The sequence below is a fragment of the Microtus ochrogaster genome, linkage group LG9 (assembly GCF_000317375.1).
Source record: "Microtus ochrogaster isolate Prairie Vole_2 linkage group LG9, MicOch1.0, whole genome shotgun sequence".
Lineage (NCBI taxonomy): Eukaryota > Metazoa > Chordata > Mammalia > Rodentia > Cricetidae > Microtus > Microtus ochrogaster.
The window spans coordinates 14,729,211-14,752,844 of record NC_022034.1 but is presented as its reverse complement, the minus strand read 5'-3'; the positions used below and the strand labels follow the sequence as shown (position 1 = coordinate 14,752,844).

At 40.7% G+C, this 23,634-nt stretch overlaps 1 protein-coding gene across 7 annotated transcripts in view; it reads right to left on the bottom strand.

Annotated features, from left to right (window-relative positions):
- Positions 1-23,634, bottom strand: part of Ipcef1 (interaction protein for cytohesin exchange factors 1) — a 77,520-nt gene that overhangs the window by 32,838 nt on the left and 21,048 nt on the right. For 4 of the 7 annotated variants that reach the window (XM_026787460.1, XM_026787461.1, XM_026787462.1 and 1 more), the window contains 5 exons: positions 21,411-21,484; positions 20,085-20,156; positions 16,345-16,403; positions 14,966-15,066; positions 2,781-3,147 (listed from right to left, as the gene is read on the bottom strand). In XM_026787460.1, the coding sequence (XP_026643261.1) occupies positions 2,781-3,147; positions 14,966-15,066; positions 16,345-16,403; positions 20,085-20,156; positions 21,411-21,484 (673 nt within the window). The remainder of the gene's footprint in view (positions 1-2,780; positions 3,148-14,965; positions 15,067-16,344; positions 16,404-20,084; positions 20,157-21,410; positions 21,485-23,634) is intronic. The other 3 variants (XM_026787463.1, XM_026787464.1, XM_005363419.3) reach the window with 2 other exon arrangements.

Below are 23,634 nucleotides of genomic sequence, written 5' to 3'. Positions count from 1 at the left end.
TGATTACTACCAGGTCTCTTTATTCTTAGATTAAAAGAGCTGTTGGCTCCCAGCTGGATTTCTCAGCACATGAATTCCCAGGATGGCACTTAGGCAGGGAAGAGAAACACAAGCATCTTCTCGTGACTCTGTTTGTTAATCCTAAAGGGAAACTCAATCTGTAGCGTTATCTCTTGGGAAAGAATGTAAATGGAATTTTAGCATCTCTGATGTTTTGGAAGTCTTTATTGTCACAAAGAAGAGAGGGCTATTTCTACCTCTTTTTAAACTTATTTATTTACTATTATTGCATACGTAGGAGGTGTGGGTGTACACATATATGCCACAATATATGCGCGGATTAAAAGAACAACTTTTTAGAGTCAACTCTCTTCTTCTACTTTTATGTTTGGCCAGGGGCTTAAACATGGGTTCTTAGGCTTATATAGCTTTACCTTCTGAACCATCTTGTCAACCCCCCCTTTTTCTAATCAAATAAGTAAGTAAGTTCTTAAAGGAGAAACAATAATTGGTTTGGTTTCCCCATTCTTACCATCAGTATCTTCTTTTTTATAGTTATTTTCATTTTTTATTTTTATGAGAGCTTTTTACCATGCTTTGATCATGTTCACTTCCTCTTCCACAGCTCTATGAAGCTCCACATCCTCATCCCTACCCTCCCAACTTCATGTCTTTTAAAAACAAAAAAAATAAACCTTTAATCTAATTTGTGCTGCCCATTTATTCTTGGCTGTGTGCAAGGCCATATCTGCACCTTGTAAGCACCAAACCGAAGGTCACTTAAGATCAACACTTGGAAATTCCTTGTGTTGTCACAAGAACAAAAATACTATCACTACATAATACACACTCTACTCTCAATGAAAATGGCTGTCTTCACATGATGGGGACACACAGGTACAAGTCACCTTAACTTTGAACAGCTCATAATTTCAAAAAAATATGTTTTTAATTCATGTTTATACCTCCCATTTACTTATACTGCTGGCATCAGTTGTATAAGCTTGGGGAGAAACCATCAAGCCCAATACTTTGTTTGCACACCATCCCATCATGTATTTGTGGCCAGATGGAGCACATTCCTTCCATCCCTCAGAGAACAATCCTCATCTCTGCCTTCTTCTTCTTCAATGGTAATGCTTCCTGTCTCTTACCCATCCTACCTACTCTTCCACCTCTAGAAATTGTTTGGCTTGCCAATCAGTTCATTCTTCAGTGAAGGTTTTCTAATAAAAAGTGAGTAGTTGGCAGAGATTGGAGTTATCAATATAAAATATTATTTAATGTAAAGCACCCACAGAAAAAGATCTAGAGAGCAAAGACAACTGGGGTGACTTTGAGAATGAGCTACTAGCCTGGATGTTCAAATTCACATATATTCAAACAACACACACACACATACACACACACACACTTATACCGTGGACTACAGCTATGATCCCTGGCCTAAATTAATTATTGTCTTTGAAAAATTAAATTAGTAGAGTATATCTGAAAAATGGATGCTTCATTAAAGAATGGATTTTATTATCTATTCATTTCTGTGTGTGTGTGTGTGCATGCGTGCACATGCAGGAATGCCAGAGGAGGATATAAGACCCCTTGGGCTGGAGGTGCAGGTGATTGTGAGCCACCAAATATGGGTGCTAGGAACTGAACTCTTGTCCCAAAAGAACACCAAGTGCTCTAAACTACTGAGCCATTGCTCCAGCCCCCAAAGTTGAGAACTTAAGGACAACCCCTCTCCTTAGAGTAAAGGAGAAAGAGCTGTTGTTCATATCATTGGACAACTCCTGCAAGTTCATGCTGGAATTTAGCAAGCTAACTTTCAGCAGTACACTGAAAACTTATGGTGCAAATCCATCATTCTCCACTAGTTCAAGGACATATCAGATAAGCTTGCTTTACACCAGAATGAATTATGCATAATTAGAAAAGACTTGTCGTGAATGTCGTGAATCAAATATGAGCATTATCACAGAATATTTAAAGAAACATTATTGATTTCTACACACAGCCATTTCCTTTGTTAAGAGAAAGTTTCTATCCAGGAATAAAAGCTGCTGCCTCCTCTGTATTAAGGTGCTGCCCTCCAAAACGCATGTGATGATTTTGCCTTCTATTAGCCACACAGATACCCTTAGGAAACAACTCATTGGCCCTCTGCAATGACTGCTCTAAACCCATTTGACAATATCCAAGCAGTATAAATCCATCCCACAGATCCCTGGTTAATTACCACAAACCCACAGAGCACAGACCACGGATCCAACAAAAAAGGAGGAGGTCATTCTCAAATTGATGGAGAAGTGTTGCATTATGGTCACATACCTACCTGCCTCATAGTCTAAAGCAATGGTTCTCAACCCATGAGTCATGACCCCTTTGTGGGTCAAAGGACCTTTTCACAGGGGTCTCCTAAGACACTGGAAAACAAAGATGTTTCCATTATGATTCATAACAGTAGCAAAATTACAGTTGTGAAGTCGCAATGGGAAAAACTTTATGGTTAAGATCTCCACAACATCGGAAACTGTATTATAGGATAGGAACATTAGGGAGGTTGAGAACCACTGGTCTAAAGCATTTGGTTACTGACCTCATAGCAGGTAATTATGACCTAGCAAGAGGAGCTGCCACAGGCAAACTCTACAGAAGGAGCTGGCGGCTAAGCTCCATGTGACTAATTATCAAATCGCCGTTCACATGTTTAAACATTTTAGTTACAAATTTATATCATATTCACCATGTAAAGAAGGGCAAGCAGTTTCCTGGTTTACCTCTGTCCACCATTCTTGAGCCAGCAGCTCTGTCTGGAACTGTCAGATGGTTTTGATTGTTGCTCAAGGAAGAAGTGTCATCACTAGATAAAGAGTTCAAAAAACCACTTTCTGCAGTGACGGAGCTGTTCTCTGGGGCCAGGCAATTGCTTGCCTCTGAAGGTGTGTGGACCTGTACAGTGAGTGTCAGGGGATGCCCCGCATCATCATCAGCAGGCGCGTTGTTGACTATGTCGAGCCAGGACTGTCTTTCTTTAGATCCAGAGGAAGAAACCCGGCTGGGTACCTTTCCTGTAGTCTCCAGAGAGGAGAAAGAGCATGAGGATCCTCTCAATTTAGGTGAAGAAGACGACGCCCGCCGTGCAACCTGTATTCCACAAATAAAATCAGGAGGAAGAGGAGGAGGGGAAACATTGTGAATAAATCATCATTCTCTTCACTTTGTCTTTATTAAAATTCTCCCAGAATTATTTGAAAAAGTGAATAGGAATTAAAAAAAAGTCAAAGGACAAATGTATGATACCTATTATTGTATGGCAGCCACCAGGGACCATTCTCTAGAACGGATTTGGGTAATTTTGAATTTGCCAAATAAGATCTGAAAAATCTCCATATCAAAAATTTTGACTCAAAAACTTAAACCTCTCCAACCATTCAAAGACTCAGAGTAATTGTTTTAGAATGCTTATGGCACAATGATACCTTGTCATCTCTTATTGAATTTATTGAGTTTAAGATTTTGAATGCAATTCACATCAAATGAAAGATCTAGCAATGTCTTCCATTTTTAACATGACTCATCAAAAAAATCCAAATATGTAGACTCATTGTTCTCTGGGTTAGCCTGTACCTCCCACGGCGTAAGACTAAGAAGGGAGATTATGGTTCAATTTCATGTCATCATCCTTTTGATTAATCCTTTGATTATGAAAGTGGCATGATGGAGATTATTAAAAATAGAAAACTGAAGAAAACATTTGAATTCTCTTCAAAACCTCAGAAACATGGCAACCCAAGTCAGAATGCTTACCTACGTGCAAACTCAATACATCACTATGAATTTTAAAGGCCTGTGCTCTGAACTTTTAATGGGAAAACCTGAAATTAACTAACATGTGTCTCTTGGATGCTCAGTGAATATAGGCTGTGAAATTATTAATAAATCTACTGAATCCCATTTTCATATGTATGTGTTGTGTATGCATGTAATGTGTGTTTCCAAGTGTACTCCTCCTGGGAGTCCGAGGGTGATGTTGGGAATTACTTCAATCACTCCTCCACCTTATCTTTGAGACAGGATCTCTCAGTCAGTCCCCATTACATGACCAGTCTCCACCTTCTAAAGCTGGAATTACAAGCAAGTCACCAGGGCCACCCAGCATTTACTCGAGATCTGAGATCTAAACTCTTGTCTTTATACTTTCATGGCAAACATATTAGCCATGGATCCATCTCTTCAGTCCAGAAACAAGCCTACTTTGAATATTAGCATGACACTAACATGCCTAGTAAGATAGGAAATGACCCCAGGCATGAAAACACTTCATTCAGCAAACTGTCAAATAGCTTGACACTTTAAGTCACCTAGATCAATTAACAACTAAGAGATCCAAGATCTGTAAGTTGTTCTTCTCCAGGAGAGGAATATACAGGCTCCACAGTATCCAAATAAATGCGGGGATATTTTATTCATTAGACGTATCTATGAAATAACTGTTAACAAAAACACGCATGCTGCTCCAATCCTAGCACAGTCTCCTATTGTGAATTATTCTGATGAAACTTGCCTTTGTTACAGAGACGGAGCCTGAGATCTGTCACTCCTGCCATGGGGCTTTAATTGGGTTAGAGAAAATGGATATTTGAGAAAAAGACCGTATACTTAGTAGGAGCTATACTTCCTGTATTTATTGATCCCCCAAACTCTTCTTAAAGGACTTGGGAGGGGCTTCTTAACTAAGCGCTGGTCATATCTCTGAAGTGTATTTTCTTGTTGGTTTTTATTTAGCAAAAATGTTCTTAGTCCATGTTCTCAAGACACTATATAACATTTGTAGAATTGATTTTTTACGTATCTTTTTCTCGTCAGTGCGTGTGTGTGTGTGTGTGTGTGTGTGTGTGTGTGTGTGTGTGTGTGTGTTGGTGGGCACTGGCTGATGACCTCTAGTATCTTTCCCCCAAACACAGACCACCTTGTTTTTAGGGACAAGATCTGCCATTGTTCTGGAGCTATAGCTAGATAATGAGGCTAGACTGGCTGCCCAGGAGTCCCTCGGATAATCCCATCTCTGCCTTCCCAGTGCCAGGATTATAAACACGTTGCCACACCACGATTTTTATTTTTTTGTTTTCTTTTATTTTGTTGGGTTTTTTGTTTGTTTGTTTGTTTGCTTTTCAGAACATGATTCTTCTTAGCTTTGGAGCCTGTCCTGGAACTCAATTTGTAGACTAGGCTGGCTTTGAACTCACAGACACCTGCCTGTCTGCTTCCCAAGTGTTGAGATTAAAGGCACGTGCCACCACGGCTACACCAGGATTTTAAATAGATTCTGAGGATCAGACTCAGGCCTTTATGTAAACAAACCAAGCACTTTACCAACAGAGCCATCTCCCCTGCCCTGGACTTTATTTTAAAAATAAAAATAAAATGGAAGTGACTAATGAAGCAGAAAGGAAAGGAAAAAAAATAAAAATAATTAGGGAAAGTGGAAAAAATGAGGAGGGAAAAAAAGCAAGGGTGTTAGATGCTGGAGATCAGTGAACTAGAAAGTGAGTCATGTGAAACAAATTGAACCGGGGTTCATTTCAGAGGATTCCATCTGGGACTATTTTTTTGTAAATGACATAGTGCCAAATAATGAAACGTGGTTTATTATTTCTAAGATTCTGTAGCTGCCAGTAGCCAACACCAGGCATAGAATCCTAGCCTTCTGCGAACTGTCTTTATCATATACTCACAAAACAGCAAAGGAAATGAAGGTGGCAGGGCATAGGTCCCCTTCTCTCCTCCCCAGCTCTGTCTGACTAAAGCCTCGCTCCTTTAAAGCCAGTTCACATGCTTGGTACTGTGTGAAGTCTCCCCAGTAGTATCAGGCTGTGAGGGTCCAATACCTGATGCCTTCTTCTACCATACTAGATGAATAACATTTTATTTGACAACTTATACTGCTAGTGCTGATTGACTGCTAAGTCTTTTTTGGTGAGCTACTTGAGAACAGGCTGTTTTTAGTCATTTTTACACTTCCATTTTTTTTTTTTGCATCTGTGCCCAACAGAGAGTTGATAATAAATTACTGCCAGGGAAGGATACAGCAGAGAACCAGCTCTCTGAAAGAAAATCTCAGCACAGTAGTTTGGTCTCTTATTGAGGAGCTTCCTCAGATCTCCAGCAACTTGCTGGCTAGAACTGCTAACTTCAGGATAGAAAAGAATTACTAGAGAAGGGATAGACCCATGGAGCATGGACAATCCCAAACAACATGGCTTCCTTTAGTGAGAGAATTGTTGACCGCAGGTGATTTAAGTCGTTTCTAGATGTTTGAGTTGGAAATATTTTCAATGAGAAAATTGAAATCATATTAATGATTGTAGCTTTTGCTTATTACACATACCTATTTGTGTCTCTGTGGGACTAAGTGGACACACACACACACACACAAAGAGGTTAGAGAGCAGCACTCAGGGGAAAATGATTCCATCTTCCTCCCATGTGAGTCTTTGGGATTAAACTCAGGTTATCAAGCTTGGTGACAAGCACCTTTACCTACTCAGATATTTCACTGGTCACATGATTATAGTTTTAATTGACTGACATGATTGAATTCAAATATTAAATACTAATTTCAAATATTAAAATAGATTTTCTTACTTTCTTTGTAGGATATTTTTATTGCTGGAAACTTTAAAGAAAATACCACTATACCACTACAGTCCTTTGTGGGAGGGGAAAGAATGTGTTCAGAACCCAAGCCCAGTTACCCCAATCTCATCAACTTCCCTGGTCACATCACAGTTTTATCTTCTTCATGATATTTATCACTACTTGAATACAATTGTTTGAATTATTGATTTGCTGTCCCTCTTAAACCACTTGATAACACTGGTGATCAAAGAAGCAGGACAATGTCCTCAACAAGACCTAGCAGGTGGCAGGTTCACAACATTATGTCATCAGCCACCCAACTGGCAGGAGCATACAACATGAAGGAATATCCTTCTGCTGATTTGTTTTTTCTGAGATATGATCTCTCTGTGTAGCCTAGGTTGGCCTCAATCTTGGAGTCCTCTTGCCTCTGTACCTGAGAGCTGGGATTACAGGTATGAGACACCGTGTTTAGACTGAAACAATATTCTTGGTAAAATATAAACATCTGAACATTTCCACCTAAAATATAGTCAGGTTTACTTCTTTGGAACCTGGTTTCCTCGTCTGTGAAACTAAAATGGTTTTCTGAGAGTCAGATGAAATTATCCTTCTTAAGGGATGTGTAGAATGGTGCACGAGGGAGATCATTCCATGTGCTGGAGGAAACATCCTTCCCCATGCTGGAGAAGTGACTCAGCAGGAAAGAGAAGGCATTGGTCTTGCAGAGGAATGGACTTTGGTTCCCAACACTCAGATCAGGTGGTTCACAACCTCTTATAACTCTAGTTCCAGGAGATCAGATGACCTTTTCCAGTCTACAAGACTTATGTGTACAAACCCACCTACACATAATTAAAAATGCAACTAAATCTCTTTTTAAAATTTTTTCTTGGGAATGGGTCTCTTTATTATGTAGCTCTGGCTGTTCTGGAACTCACTCTGAAGACCAGGCTAGGCTTGAACTCATAGAGATCCACTTGCCTCTGCCTCCTAAGTACTGGGATTAAACGTGTGCGCCACCATGCCTGACCCATAACTTTCTAAAGGGGTGCCTAAGGAAATATTCTCAGAGAGTATCCATGAGGCCATAATAGCCACCTACTTTTCCATCTATCCATGCGCTCAAGCTAAAACATGAGTTTGACACTTATAAACATCAGCAATAAACAAAAATCACATTGAATGTGGCCTTTGACTTAAATAATTTGGTAATTGGGGTCCAGAGAGATGGCTCAGAGGTTGAGAGTTTAAACTACTCTTACAGAGAGCCTAGGTTTGGTTGCCAGCACCCATATGACCTCTATAGGGTACTTCAGTATGTCTATGCATACACATACTCAGGCAACCACACATACACATAAAAATTTTAAATGTACTTTTAAATGAATGTTGTAATTATATAAATAACACAGACATACAAAGTTCCAAGTACGAGGTCAGTTACAGTAACAGCATGAAAAAGCATTTTAAGAAGTGTTCCAGAAATGCAGGGAGAATTCAGAAGAAGAACAAAGTAGAATGATATACATATATGAAAATCCCACAATGAGGCATAGGAGACAACTTTCTAAATCAATACTAGCAGCACAAACACTGAGAGCAACAATTAATAAATGAGACCTCCTGAAGCTGAATAGCTTCTGTAAAGCAAAGTACACAGTAAAAAAGGCGAAATAACAGCCTACAGAATGGGAAAAGGTCTTCAGTAACCCTACATCTGATATGGGGTTGATCTCCAAAATTTATAAAGAACTCAAGAAACTAGACATCGAAATACCAAATAATCCAATATGGGGGGGGGGTTACAGATCTAAACAGATAATTATCAACAGAAGAGCCTCAAATGGCTGAAATCTCAAATTTCTTAAATCTCAGTTTTTAAGGAATTTCTCAACATTCTTAGTCATTAAGTATATGCAAATCAAAACAACCCTAAGATATCATCTTACACCTGTCAGAATGGCTAAGATCAAAAACATTGATGACAGCTCATTTTGGAGAGGATGTGGAGTAAAGGGAACACCCCTCCACTGCTGGTGGGAGTGCAAACTTATTCAGCCACTTTGGAAATCAGTATGGTAGTTTCTCAGAAAATTGGGAATCAATCTACCTCAACACCCAGCAATACCCATATACCCAAAGGATCCTCAACTATACCACAAGAACACTTACTAAGCTATGTTCATAGCAGCATTACTCATAATAGACAGAACCTGGAAAAAACCTAGATGTCCCTCACCTGAAGAATAGATAAAGAAAATGTGGTACATTTATACAATGTAATATTACTCAGATTGAAAAAATCATGAAATTTGCAGGCAAATGGATGGAACTAGAAAAAAAATCATTCTGAGTGAGGTAACCCAGACCCAGAAAGACAAACACAGTATGTACTCACTCATAAGTAGGTACTAGATGTAAAGCAAAGGATAACCAGACCAGAATAGATTAACAAGGAGGACCCTAAGAGGGACACAGGATCACTCTGGGAAGGGGGAAATAGGTGAGATCTCCTGGGCAAACTGATGGTGGGGGCAGTAAATGGGAAAGGATGGGGATGAGGACATGGGGGAACAGGATCAAGTTGGGGGAGGGATGAGGTGGGGCAGCAAAGAAAGAGATATCTTGATAAAGGGAGCCATTGTGGGGTTAGGGAGAAACCTGACAGGAGGAAAGTTCCCAGAAACCCACAAGGATCATCCAAACTAAGACCCTAGCAACAGTGAAGAGGACGCCTAAACTGGCCTTCCCCTGTAATCAGATTGGTGACTGCCCTAAGTGTCATCATAGAACCTTCACCCAGTAACTGATGGAAGCAGATGCAGAGATCCAAATCCAAGACGAGGCCAAGCTGTGGGAATCCACTCAAAGAGAAGGAGGAAAAATTATATGTGCAAGGGGAGTCAAGATCATGACAGGGAAACTCAGAGACAAGTTGACCCAAACTTGGAAGAGTTTACGGATTCTAGACCAACAGCTGGGGATCCTGCATGGGACCAAACCAGGCCCTCAGCATGTGGGTGACAGTTTTATAGTTTACTCTGTTGATGGGCCCCCTGGCAGTGGGATCAGGATCTATATTCATAGTGCATGAGCTGGCTCTTTGAAATCCATTCCATATGGTGAAATGCATTGCTCAGCCTTGATGGGGGGGGGGGTTGGTCCTGCCTCAACTGAATGTGCCAGACTTTGTTGACTCCCCATGGGAAGCCTTACCCTTTCTGAGGAATGGATGGAGCTGGGTTGAAGGAAGGGGAAAGAAAGAGGAAGAGGGGAAGGAGGGGAAACTGTGGTTCATATGTAAAATGAATTTAAAAAATAAAATAAAATATTAATAAAAGAAAGAAAATAGAACAGTGAAACCCATTACTATGAATACATGAATGCCAACTAAAGGGATTAATAGAAAAAACAAAAAAAAACTAAAAGAACAAATTTGTTCTGGCTTAGAAGGCCAGGAATGGCTTCAGCAGAGGAATTTATGCTTGAAGCAGACTAAAAGACACCATGAAGGAGAACTGGGGTGGTGTCCTAACTAGAGCTTCCTACAGATTAAGAAACTCTCTCCTTGTAGATGCAGAAGGTGAGCTTGGAAGACTCAGGGAAAAGCAGGGCATTTTTCAGGGCTGATGACAAAGGAGGGGTTAGTGAAAAGAAGGTAGCAACAAATGTGAAATCTCAATGGCCTTAAATAAAAGGCTAAAGTGTAGGGCCAGGTATGGTAGTGCCTGTCTTTAATCTTAGCACTTCGGAGGTAGGGGTAGGCAGAGCTCTGTGAGTTCAAGGCCAACCTGGTATGCATGGTGAGTTCTAGGCAAATCGGGCTTATTAAAAGCATCTTTTGGGGGACTTTTGAAAGGAAAGATAGACTAGAAGCAGGGAAAGAAAGAGCCTGTTGTTCCAATGACTCAGGCAGGAACTAATGAGGGGGTGGGAGTTGGCCAGCGGAAGCAGAAGGCAGGAAGGGATGGTGGGACAGCCGCCATGCTAGCTGGCTGTGGAAAGAAACTGTTAAAGCAAGAGACAAAAATACATAACACCAAGTTATAGCAAAGTTTGAAAATCAGTTCAATTTCCAAACACAAAGCTTATTATTTTTTATATCCTGAGTAGAAAGGCAGTTTTCCTTATCTCTATTTCTTGCATGTATATATTTTCTAGGTTCAGAATTATGCGCTAAGTTCACTGGGTAGTCTTCCTACAATTACCCACTTGCAAGCATCCATACCGCTTTGTAGAATGGATATTGAATGACCGAGTGACATTTAGGAGAGAGCTATTCAAAGACATAGCCTATTAAAATGAATCTATATTTCTAAAATTATACTTGTTTCTTCAGTTTCCGACTTCCTCCTCTATCCCTGGCCAGTGGGCCTCTTTTCAGGGTTTATTTTTACTTCCTGCTGCTTTGGTTTGCTTTAGAAGGCTTTTTTCAACATTCTCAGAGACAAAAAGGCAGTGTTCTCCCGAAAAGCATTGAGATGTGAGGATGCCTGAACCTTTCCGTTACAATACTCTGAATGATGAGCTGAGCTGCACGAAGCTGGGGTTGTAAATATTCATCCCCCTTCTTCTACCTGATCCATCTCTTGGTGGTCTCGGCTCAAGCACACTCAAGTCCCTGCCATCTCCCTTCCTGAAGGGCCTGAGAGCTGTCCAGAAAGACCCACCACTACATCACACCAGAGAACAATGCACACTTTGATGCCCTCTGTGAAAATGTGCTTCTCCCTGATGCACAGGACTGCTTCCATATACCAGCCTGGGTCTCCTTCTAAATTCAAAATTGACATCACAATCCTTCCGCTCATATCTTCTAAGTGCTCCCCAAATCACTCAGAATGAAGCATCGAAAGCCTTGGCTGGCCCACAAGCCCCGCATAGGATGGCTACTGGTATCCTGGCTTTACATCCTGTCTCATTCAGGTTCATGAGCTCCCAGTGACATTTTGGCATCACTTCTCATCAATGAGACCTTGACTCTGTTTTCTCTGGTGGGAAATTCCTTTGCAGTGGGTCTCCCAGCTGACTCATAGGGCCTCCGCAGACCGAAGCTCAGATCTACGCTGTGCGGGACCATTCTGACCATCCATGCCTATTGTTGCCAGAGCCCACTCCCTAGCCCCATCTCTTCTGGTCTCCTCATCCATCCTGCTCTACTTCTGCCATAGTAGACCTCCTGCCTAGGATGGTCTTCTGCATTCATCTCTTCGAACAGGAAGAGGGTTCACAATTTAAGTGAATCAATATAACAGACCAGGTTATCATACAGTGCCTTTAAAATTAAACTTGGAAGAAGAAAATATGTGTCGAAAGCTATTAATAGTTCTTAAAAACTAGTAGAATGTTACTACTCAGGACATTCTGAGACTTGAGAAGTTGGTTCCTTTTATACTCTTTGAAGAAATCTGAACAATGAGATCTACAAATTATCTTTCAAAATGAAAAGGACAGAACCCTCATCTATTTTAAACTTTTATAATAAGCCTGGGAAAAACAAAACTCTTTATCGTTTCTTTAAGAATCAGGTCATGTTAGGGCTGCTGAGATGGTCTGATGAACAAAGTGCTTGCCATTCAAGCTCCAGGATCTGAATCCAAAATTTAGCACCCACATAAAATTCTGGGCACAGTGGCAAGCAAACGCATATATCACCAGCACTGGGAGACTGGTGAGCTCCCTGGTTAGCCAGTCTAGGGTATCAGAGGGTCCTAGATTCTCATGAGGGATTTTGAGGCTGGCTCCTCAAGAATGGCATTTGGGGTTGACCTTAGTATGTACATGGACATGTGCTACACATATGCGCTCAAAGGGACTAGTGGCTGTCCCCCCGCTTTCGTTCATATGAGGACTTGCAGTTTGAAAGACCAGAACCAGGGACTTGCCTTCACTGGCTCAAGACCCTATAGGACACTACATTCTCTTGTGGAATTCAGCCCACCAGAGGCAGAAGTCCAAACTCTCCAGCAATGAAAACTGAGATTATTTCTACTCTCCAGCAGTAAAAAAGGCTAGCCATTGAGTTAGTTATTCCAAACCTTGAAAGTTTTTGAGACAATTTTCCAGAACAATATTATGTTATTCTTTTGGGTTCAGCTTCATGAAATGAAGTCATCCCCCAACTACTAAAGAAAAAAATTGGAAAAAATTTATTTTCACCCTAGGCTTGAATATATGATTCATGGCTAGGCTATCTCATATTGAGTGAAACAATAATTTGATTCATGCCCTGGATAAAAGTTACCCAGATTTTTTTTCTTTCATTTCATCTGTTTAAATAGTAAGCCTAATGCTATTTTAACCAAGTGTCTTACATGTCTGTTTTTTTTTTTTTCTTTTTTGCCAGAAACAAGAGAAAACAAAAACAAAATCTGCCTGGGAAATATGTGAGCAGAAGGAGCATACTCTATTACTAAAAGAAAAAAATCTAACTATTCAACATTTGTCCTTGTTTGCTTTTGTTGCTGTAATGAACACCATGACCAAACACAACTGGTTGGGGGGATTGCTTGGTTTACAGGTCACAGCCCATCATCAGGGGAAACCAAGGTAGAAACTCAAGGCAAGAACCTAGTAGTGGAAACTGAAGCAGAGTCCACAAAGGAGCACTGTTTACTGGCTTGCTCTCCTTGTGGCTTGCTCAGCCTGCTTTCTTATACCAGCTAGACTACCTTCCTAGGGATGGTACCACCCACAGTGGGCTGGGCCCTCCCACATCAACCATTAATCAACAAAATGTCCCCCCCAAATTGCCTTCAAACAATCTATGATGTATTTTCCTGATTTAAGGATCCTCTTCACAGAGGAGTTTGTCTTAAATTGACAAAACACTGACAAGACATTTATCTGACAATTTTATCTTGTATCACTTTAGAAAATAGCTGTTAAAAGTGAGTTATAACTTTTTTTGTTTGTTTGTTTTGTTTTTGTTTTACCGGATAGTGTTTCTCTATGTAGCCCTTGTTATTCTGGAACTAGCTTTGTAGACCGGGCTAGCCTTGAACTCAGAGATCCCCCTGCCTCTGTCTCTAGAGTACTGGGATTAAAGGCGTGCCCCACCACCGCTACCTGATTTACAACTACTTAAGAAACATTTAAGGACTGGATCAGCTGCTCAGTTGTGCTCATGGACTTGGGAGAGGAAGCAATTTTTTTAAAACCAGAAAAATTAAAGGACATTAAGTTCAATAAAAGTGATGGATAAATCTGAGCCATTAAACTCGCAGACGTTTATAAAAAGAAGCCATGAAAGTGTTTTAAAAAAAATAGTAAGTGAGAATGGCTCACTTACAGCTGACAGCCTCGCACGACAAACCCATGTGATTTCAAATACAGAGTGGAACAAGCTGAGACATCCCATCAGTCAACAAGAGTGAGAAAGAGGAATAGGAACGGGGGCAGAGGCTAAAAACATCCAACAGACACAAGAGAAAATACAAATGGCTCTACCCATAGAAAGGGGCTTGGCCTTGTGTAATCAGTAAAGGGCAAATAAAACACTACTGTTTTTCAGGGTTATTGGAAGATTGATTGATTATGCATTTACAGCACCTGGGAACATGATAAACATAAAAGAAGTAAATCTGGATAGTGGCGTGGGTCATGTGTTAGCATGTAGGAGGTCTTGAGTTTAAACCACATACCACAAAACAATAATAAAAATAATAATAATGATGATCTATTAATTTTTTAAAAAAAATTATGTCCTCACTGACCCCAGTGTGACCCTTCCTAGGGACCACATCCAAAAGTGAAGTAATTCTCCAAAGTTTTGGCCTCCATGAAGACCTGGACTTCCAAAGCTTAGCATGCAACTTGGACCCTTCTTTGGGAACACACCACGCTGGCGCATATGCAATCTTAATGGGATGACCCCCAGCTGCTGTCTCTGTCTCTCTTTTCATGCTCTCTTTCTTATATCGTTTTTAAATTCATTTTGCGTTGCTGTATCACATGCACCTAAGCAAGGCACCTGACATTGCTTCAGAAAATAAGTAGGGCATAAGATGCCACACTGCAAAATGAGCCTCTGCAGACATTGGCCTGCCACTCAAAAGGCCTTTGCATCTCCATACAACCTCAGATCGTGATACAGTCCATCTGTGGGTTATGAACAAACACATCAAGACTGTCATCCCTGTGGGTTGCTATGGAGAAGGCTCTAAGTCAGCATTCTGAGTCAGTACCCTGAGAATTTCACTTGCTCTTTGGGAAGCACCTTAACTCAGTCAATTCTAAAAGTGTATTAGCCATGGTAGTCTATGTATAATCAGAAGGAGTGACACACTCACAAAGGATTAGTGACCAACAGACTACTCACATCTACACGTACCACAGGAGAGGAAGTTGCGGAAGCATACGGAGGGGGTGGCGTCTCCGAGGCTATTTCAGGATCTTCCTGCTCACTCTCACTGTAACATTCTGTAACCGGAAGAAAAAGATGCTTCAGGTTTCTAGGCTCTCATCAGTTATTCCATAATGTGTGAGCAAAGGTTTTTCTCCATCTGCGCATTGTGATTTCAATCTCATGCAAAAAGGAAGCATCCAAGTGGGGGGAAATTAGACAACAAGAAACCTATGGCACTGCCTGATGAAAAGAGACCCAGGAATGGGAGAAACAAGCCTTCCCGCATGGCAGTTTCTCCTGCCAGAGAGCATCCAAGATGCAAGATGAGGCTATTGTGACTCAGGGGAAAAAAAAGAAAAGAAAAGAATTCCTTAAAATGTGTGATAGTTATGGCACCATCAGCAGGGGCGATGGAATCAGAGTGAGCTCTGAGAGCTACATCTGACTGATAACTCAGCCATGGCTGGTACCCCAAAACAGCAAGAAGGGAACCAGGCTGAAAAAATGAGCCAAGCCACAAAACTGGAGATCCCCAAGGGAGATCCTGGAAGACCGGCTTTAGAAGTTTAGGAGCACTATCACAAAAGGTCTTAAACACCAGGGTAAGTCCGTCTACAAATGTTTCTCTTCCCCAGTGTATAACCAATGGATGCTTATCATACAGAAAGGAGGACCAGCGTGGTAGCTAGATGCTGACTTCATAGCATTGTAATGAAGTCCCTTATTGGTTCACACTTGACACGTTTCCATTTCTAACCATAAGATTTTATAACTTTCTCCTTACAGTGCCCAAGCATCCTATAATCTAAGCATTGCAGCACCAGTTTGATTTAGTTCTCTGCTCCCCACTCTAAAGGCTAGTAATATTATAAAGATATGAATATGACTTTGTGAGGCCTGAACACGGTGTGTCTCCAACCCGATCTTCAGGTTCCAAGAACAATTTCAAGGTAATGAATGCCAACACACACCTGGCAGAGAGGTGAAACCGTCAGAGGAAATGGTGGGATGTAAGTTATCTGTCTCGATCATGACACATTCAGGCCCCTGAGTAAGAACTCTGTAAGGAGGGTACTAAAACATTTGCATTGGCAATTGTTTGAGGATCGGTGGGGCCTGCAGCTGCTCAAGTGTGGGAGAAGTGTGAAATCGCTTCAGTTGGCAGGGAAGCTCGGCTCCGTGGTGAGGCTGTGTGAAGATGGCTGTCTGTACCTTTTAGATCACTTCAAATGTCAAACCACGTTTCCCCAGGATCAGCCTATACATAGGAGCTGAATTGTCTCTTTCCTCCTCCTGACTCATTCGGTTCTAATGGTCTTGCTAAAGTTTCAGAAGTGGAAAGCAGAACATACCTTCATCCTTTGTAGTGGACTCCTGGTGGATTACTGCAAATCCAAGTTTGCTTAACCACCTAAGGTTCAAAGGGAAAGTCAATGTCTGACCATGCAGCTGGGCCCCCCATCTATGCTCTTTCCCCCTTAGACCTTGAGCCTGCTTCCTGTCTCAGGCTTCACAATAAAGTTCACTTACCCGGAGTATTTCCTAAAGCATCATGAGTTTGAAACATGGAGACCTAGGATGTCTTGGCTGTTCAGGGGTCTACACTTTTAAGAGGAGCAGGGGGAGGCTTTATCTAGTGGCTAAGTAAGAAGCTAAATGAGATATTCTAACTATATGAACAAATATGTCTTCTTTAGTAATTAAATATTTTGAAACTTCAGCTACCATCAGATCATACCGAATTCAGTCACTTGACCATACAAGCTATCATTCCTAAAATTTTTTAAAATTTATTGCCCTTATACTCATGCATTATACATTTGGAGGCCAGGAGACAACTTTGGGAAGTCAGTTCTCTCTTTGTGCCTGTAAATGGGATCCATCAGTCTTGCCTGAGAAGCTATTTCCCCACTGAGCCTCTCCAATCCTCTACCATTTTAATAAGATCAATTAGTTCAGGAAAAAAAAAAAACCATACCACTCATTTTTAAGCCAGAAAAATTTTTGCGCCACTCAGTAGAAAACCTGAATAAAACATAAAAGGTATTCCTAAAAAGTGGAAATTTTTAATTTCTAAAATCTTCATGAAAGGCAAAAATGAATGAGTTTCTCTCTCCTATTGATGTATCTGCTATAGGAAGCAGGAGTGTTCGTCTAGTCCCTGAACCATGACAAATGGGTCAAAAGAATGGGTACAGAACCCACAAGAGCTAATGCACACGTGGGGAAATCTTCAAATTTTGAACATGCATACTGGTCATTAGGAAACTGCATCATCTAGACCCATGGATGGTAACACTGAAAGTGCTACTGGTGTCTGTGGTGAGAATAGAAAAAATATGCATTTGAATCAAGTGTTGAGCCAAACATTAAAATTGATATAGTCAGTTTTGAGCAAGCAATTTGCTTAAATTATTCAAAATTTAAATACCCACCTTCTTTGCTCAATAATTGCAATTGTTACTGTCTATTTTGGGAAAAAAAAAAGTGTGTAGAAAAATGTTGTCAACAATGCTTGTAACAACAGAAAAAAAGACCCTGAGTTAGTAATTGTTCACTAACAAGAAATCAGATCGATAACAATCTATATTATACGAATACAATATTACAATAAAACTAATAAAAATATTCACAAGCAGATTTGTAATGACTCAGGGGGAAAAATCCTATGGTTAGTAGAAAAGGACAGAGCCATAGGTTTTGTCTGTCCTAATGCATGTATAATGTATGTATAATAGTGTAACTGATACATTCATACCTGTGCATGAAGGAGTGCACACGGTATGAGGAAGGAGAGGCTCTATTCTGTCGGATGTGGATAATCCCCAGGGAGCTGAATGGAAGGTGGAGAGAGTTAGAAACCTCATGTGTTTTCTATATTTTGTGTCATTTAATTTTTACATGATGTTTAATATAGTACTTAACTAACATTTAAAGTATATAGTAGGAAGTTGGGGAGACGGTTCAGTGGATAAAGAGCTTGCCATACAATCCTGATGACCTGATTTTGGATTCTCAGTACCCGCATAAAGAGGTGGACAGTGACACTCATTTGTAGCCTCAGCACTAGGGTGTAGGCAGAGACAGACAGATCCATGGGTCTTGCTGGCTAGAAAATTTGGCCAAAATGATAATTTCCATGTTCAGTGACGAATAATGTCTCAAAAAATAAGGCATAGCAAACAGAGAAAAGTGCCCAAAAATTTAAGCACATTTTCTAAATCAGATAAAATAAAATTTATGTCATCGTTCACTTTAAAAAGACTAATAGTTTTCAGTTTATACCTGATTTTATAAGTATATAATGCTGGCCCTTCCCTTCCTATAAACTAAAAGATCTAAAAGTAAAATATCAAAGAAATACAAAAATAATGGAGAGCTATGGGTTGAAAGTAACTGACCCCATTGTACTTCGGGCACTCTAATCCACACATCCAGTCCAATAATTCCATAAAAGTCTAACCCCCTCTTGACTGAAATGTGATTTTCTGCATAGGAGACAGTCACTAAGTTACATGGCACTCAAGAGAACTATTTCTTTCACTAAGAACTATTTCTTTCTTCCTCGTTGGGAAGATGAAAACTATTTTAAAAGGATCATTCGCAACATGGGTGGGAAAGATGGTAACAGGGATAAAGCCAAAGACATGTGATGTCCGCGATGCTGCTGGAGAAGCTATCAGAGTGGGATGCTGGGCAGCCCTGCCTCCCTGCCACTACAGACCAGAGGCAGCCCTGTGGACTTCAGTGGTGGCTCAGCAGCAGACTGGCAGTCACCATCTCTGGGTTCTAACCACCTCTAGGCAAGTGCGCTACCTTCTTCTGAACACTTGCAGGACATGTGACTGCAGATGGGCTGGATTGTGTCACCAGTGCCATACAGAGACAAGTTTTGACCTTTGAAGGGCATATGCCCTGTCTTCTGAGGTGTCTGTACTTTATTTCCCCTTCAGGTGCTTGAGAAAGGCAAGGGAGGGGGCAAAAGCTACAATGAGAAAGTGTGTGAAGCAGACACTCTCTTTGTCTATCAAAGACATGTTTGAGAGACACTGTTGTCAGTTTCTTCTCTGACAGCTAGCCCATGGTTTCCCAACTCCCTGTGAGTGATTTGTCCTCATCTGGAGAGCGAGGTGAGGGTAGGCTAAGCATGTATAACAAATGAGAACGCTCCTAGCTAGACCGTGCTGCAGAAGAGGTGACCTGAAGGGGGGTGGAAGTGTATGAGGAAAGATCGCATCTATTTTATTTAGTTTTCTGAAACAAGAAGGCAAAGATGGGTTATGTATGGAAGATAAGCAATGAAATGCTTACCATGTACAATAGATAGCAGCATTTCAGGTTAAACTCTATGAATGGAAGAATTATGGGGTGGGTGGGGTGGGAGGGTTTGATTGTTACTACCCACCATATTTGTCAATGGGGCATACTATACATGATCCACAAACATTAAATTATTATATGACGGTCTTAAATCAACAGGAATAGTCTTTTTAAGTTGATAGGCTGTCTTCTGGTGCCTCGAGGCAGCACCCCACAGACCGCTTCATTCAAGTGATAGCCAGTGCTGTGCATCTTTGTCTAAACCAGGAGCGAAGTGGGAATTGAGTGTATTGACCTAACAGAGCAACCCGAAAACAGAACTAGCATATATTTTAAAGTCAGGTGCACCAGAAGTAAATGTTCGGGGTGATGCAAGGAGAAGCAGGCGATAAGTCCATGAGCCTTTGTGACAATCACACAGCACACACTAGAGGCTGCAGAGCCTGAGTGGCGATGGGTCTTTCTCCTGTGGTGTGATTTCTCATCACGTCACATCTCCTTCTGCCCACTCTCTCCTCTCAGTGGCTCCTTCAGGAGAATCTGACAACTACTCCCTGAGACAGTCATTAAGACAAGTTTATGTCCACAAATGACTACACACGCTAGAGAAGAAAGCAAGACGATTTTATAATGGCTAGAGGAATTAACAGAACAAACTTAAGCAACAAAAATAAATAGGACAATGAGAGACATGACCATTGGCGTAAAACTCTGATGCCTGACTTAAGCAAGTTCATTCTCTTACGGACTGGATGCAGCCGTCTCTACTTACATGTTCATTTCCTGTAAATTCTCTGCTGCAAAGTAGAAGGTTTTGATCTCTGGGTGGTTGATCTTAAATGCACTAGAAAGGAGAAAAGCACCTGTGTTAGAGTTTTTAAAGTAACTTGGTTAAACACCTGTTATCTGGTCCCTATTCCAGTTAGCAGGGGTCATTTTATCCTGTCAGAACTGCATCTTAGCCACTCCTTAGCTTCCATTTAAATATCTAAAGGTGTACCTTTGTCACCTACTAACTATTTAAAGGTTAAAAACAATACATTCAAGTTGAAAGTCTCTGGGTTGTCACTTTACAGGATTCAGATCAACTTATTCAAGAACGGTATTATTTAAATTCAGTCAACTATACAGTAGAGTTTTAGTTATATGAAAATAATCAGGTAGGCCACTTCAACACCACATAACTCTTCAGAAGCCATAGATAAGGGGCTCTGTATTGATAAAGAAAAAAAAAACAAATTAGATATTAGTTAAAGGAAGTTTATTGCCCATCAGTGATAGCAAGTAAAATGTTTCCACTTACCAATCACACCAGAACAGGACAGAGTTATTTTTTAATAACCAATCAAAAATCAAAAGCATCAATACAGAACAAGACACAGCTATTATACCAGTATAGCAAAGAACAAAAGCTAACACTGGTTCCCAGGAAAGCAATTCATTGCTTATCAATGAAAAAAAAATGTTCCTTTCAAAAAAATAAAGGAAAAGATGTTGAAGAAAGAATAAGAGAAAGAACAAAGATGACATAAAAGTAAGTCACAGTAGGGTGTTCTCTTGAAATGATCATGTGACCAAAGTGTATACTCAGCTCTCTAGGGAGCTCTTGACTGTTCCCAGACTCTCCAGGCTCTGCCCTTCTTAGCAGAACCTACTTCACCCCCATCACTGTTCATTCTTATTCTATAGCAGAATACAGTCCCAACCGAAACGCATCAGAGTATGGAATGGCAAGGCCAGTACTAATAATACCATGAACTAAGATGACTTGGTCTTGCTGTTAGGTCTACAACTCTGTGTGGTGACCCCTGCTTTGCTATTTGTTCTTTACAAGGTCAAAACCTTGACATTGATTCCCTTGCCTTAGTGTGTGTTTGGCACAGGTAATGGGGCAGTTAATACCCATCTACCCCATGAGTTGACATGCCAGAAAATGAGAAGTTTCTATGTCCATTCCCTATGAGTGTATATTTGTACAGTGACAACTCACAACACTCAAAATTCCCAGACATTTTAATCATACCTTCCTCCACTTCCAAATCACCCCATCACTAGGTGAACATTGAAAATGGATTTGGGGGATGAAAAAAGGACTCACTGTTTTTTCTTGCATTCAGAGGCTCTTTCCACTGTGAAATCTGGCAGGTTGACAAATCCTTCAGCTTTTTCTGCCTGAAACAAACACATAGTCATAAATGCTCTGCTGCCAGACTTTGACACACTGACAACATGAACTAGAAAAGACATTCGTTAAATGAGGCGGAACCACAGGAATGTCCATGAAGCAGCATTAACTAGCCATGGACTTAGATATACTGTTTTTAAAAGATATTAGTATTCTTAAAAATAGAAACAAAAACATTTCATAAGAAGTGACATGAGAACAGAGTGGCAGTGGTGGCTCATGCCTTTAACCCTAGCTCTTTGGGGCCAGAGGCAGGAGAACTTCTGTGAGTTCAAGGCCAGCCTGGTCTATATAGTGAGTTCCAGGACAGCCTGGGCTACACAGAGAAACCCTTTCTTAAAAAAGAAAGGAATGAAGGAAGGAAGGAAGGAAGGAAGGAAGGAAGGAAGGAAGGAAGGAAGGAAGGAAGGAAGGAAAAGAAAAATGTTGGAGAAGGGCCACTTGTTGGTTCCTGGCTGCCCAGCTAGTTTAGACCCAAAATAATTACACAGAAACCATACCAGTTAAATCACTGTTTGGCCCATTAGCTCTAGCTTCTTATTGGCTAATCTCTTACATATTAATTTAACCCATTTCTACCAATCTATGTATCACCATGTGGTAGTTACTTACCGGCAAAGTTTTGGCATGTCTGACTCTGGCAGGGGTTCCATGGTGTCTCTCTAACTCCACCTTCCTCCTTTCATGCTATAGGCCAAGACAGTTTTCTTTATCCATTAACCAATAAACAAATAGTCAGAGGGACCTCCCACATCATTATTTTTATTTAAACAGAAAAGGGGAGGCGATGTGGGATTTACCTCTATATGCTGTGATTATTATTAATGAATAAAGAACCTGATTTGGACAGCAGGGCAGAGCTTAGCTAGGCAGGGAAAACTAAATAGCATGCTGGAAGAAAGGAGGCAGACTCAGAGAGATGCCATGTAGCCCCGCTGGAGACAGACACTGGGACTTTAACCAGTAAGCCACAGATTAATAGGAATGGGTTAAATTAATATGTAAGAGTCAGCCAATAAGAAGCTAGAGCCAATGGGCCAAACAGTAATTTAATTAATACAGTTTCTGTGTGATTATTTTGGGTCTAAACTAGCCAGGTAGCTGGGAACTAACAAGTGACCCTTCCCCCAACAGAAAGAGTTGTGATATAATGCAGCTTAGGGATGATCAGTATACAGCAGGCTCTGGGCCTGCCCCTGCTCTCCTTCTGTCCTCATGAAACCCACAGACCTAACCCATCTATGTCCTGCTTCCTGCTGAACCCAAAGGCATGCTCATCATCATTCTCCCCCAACAACGGTGGTGAGCCACAAGCACAGGAGACAAAACCTCATTAGCAGCCTAGAGATGGTAGACAGAGCCCAGGCCTTGAAGTTGGCAAACCCACAGATACACATCTTGCTGTTTATTAGGACTGGAGAGAGCCCAGATAAACATAGCCTTTAACAGACACTCAGCAAGAACCACTTCTTTCCTGAGGCTGTAGGAAGTGTTTGGAGTGTTTGCTCAGAGTCATATCTTGCAAAATCCTACTGCCATGGTTGACTCTTATAGAAGAAAGTCCCCAAGAAAGAATGATGCTGTGGATAGCATAGAATGAGTTTTGCTTTAAATCAATAAAAGCTTCACAAGAAATAGAATCAAGGAGCCCCCTCTCTATGAACCAGTTGATCTATAACGTATAAATAAAAGCTAAGATGATCTACAGAGAAGTTGGGTCATTTGTCATAAACAGAGCTCACATCTCCTTTCAGGCACACTAATGTCCCTCAGTAGAGAAATGCAATTTTTTTAAAAATGTAAATGAATTGGCAGATATTAAAATATTAATTAAAATTTGATTTTAAAAACACAATCTTAATTTTAAAATCAGCTAGCTGTTAAATTTGTTCCAGGATGATCTAAGTTGACTTCATTATTCTGTCTCTTTTTCATATCATTGAGAGAGAAACTCATCTTTTCTTCAGAAATAATTAGTCAACTCCATTCCCAGCCTCTATCTCCTAGATATCTCTGTTTATACAAGTATTTGCCTGCATGCTCTCCCTTGGAAGAATTGAAACTCAATTCTAGTGAGAACTTCTCCTTCTAAAATACACACACACACACACACACACACACACACACACACACACAT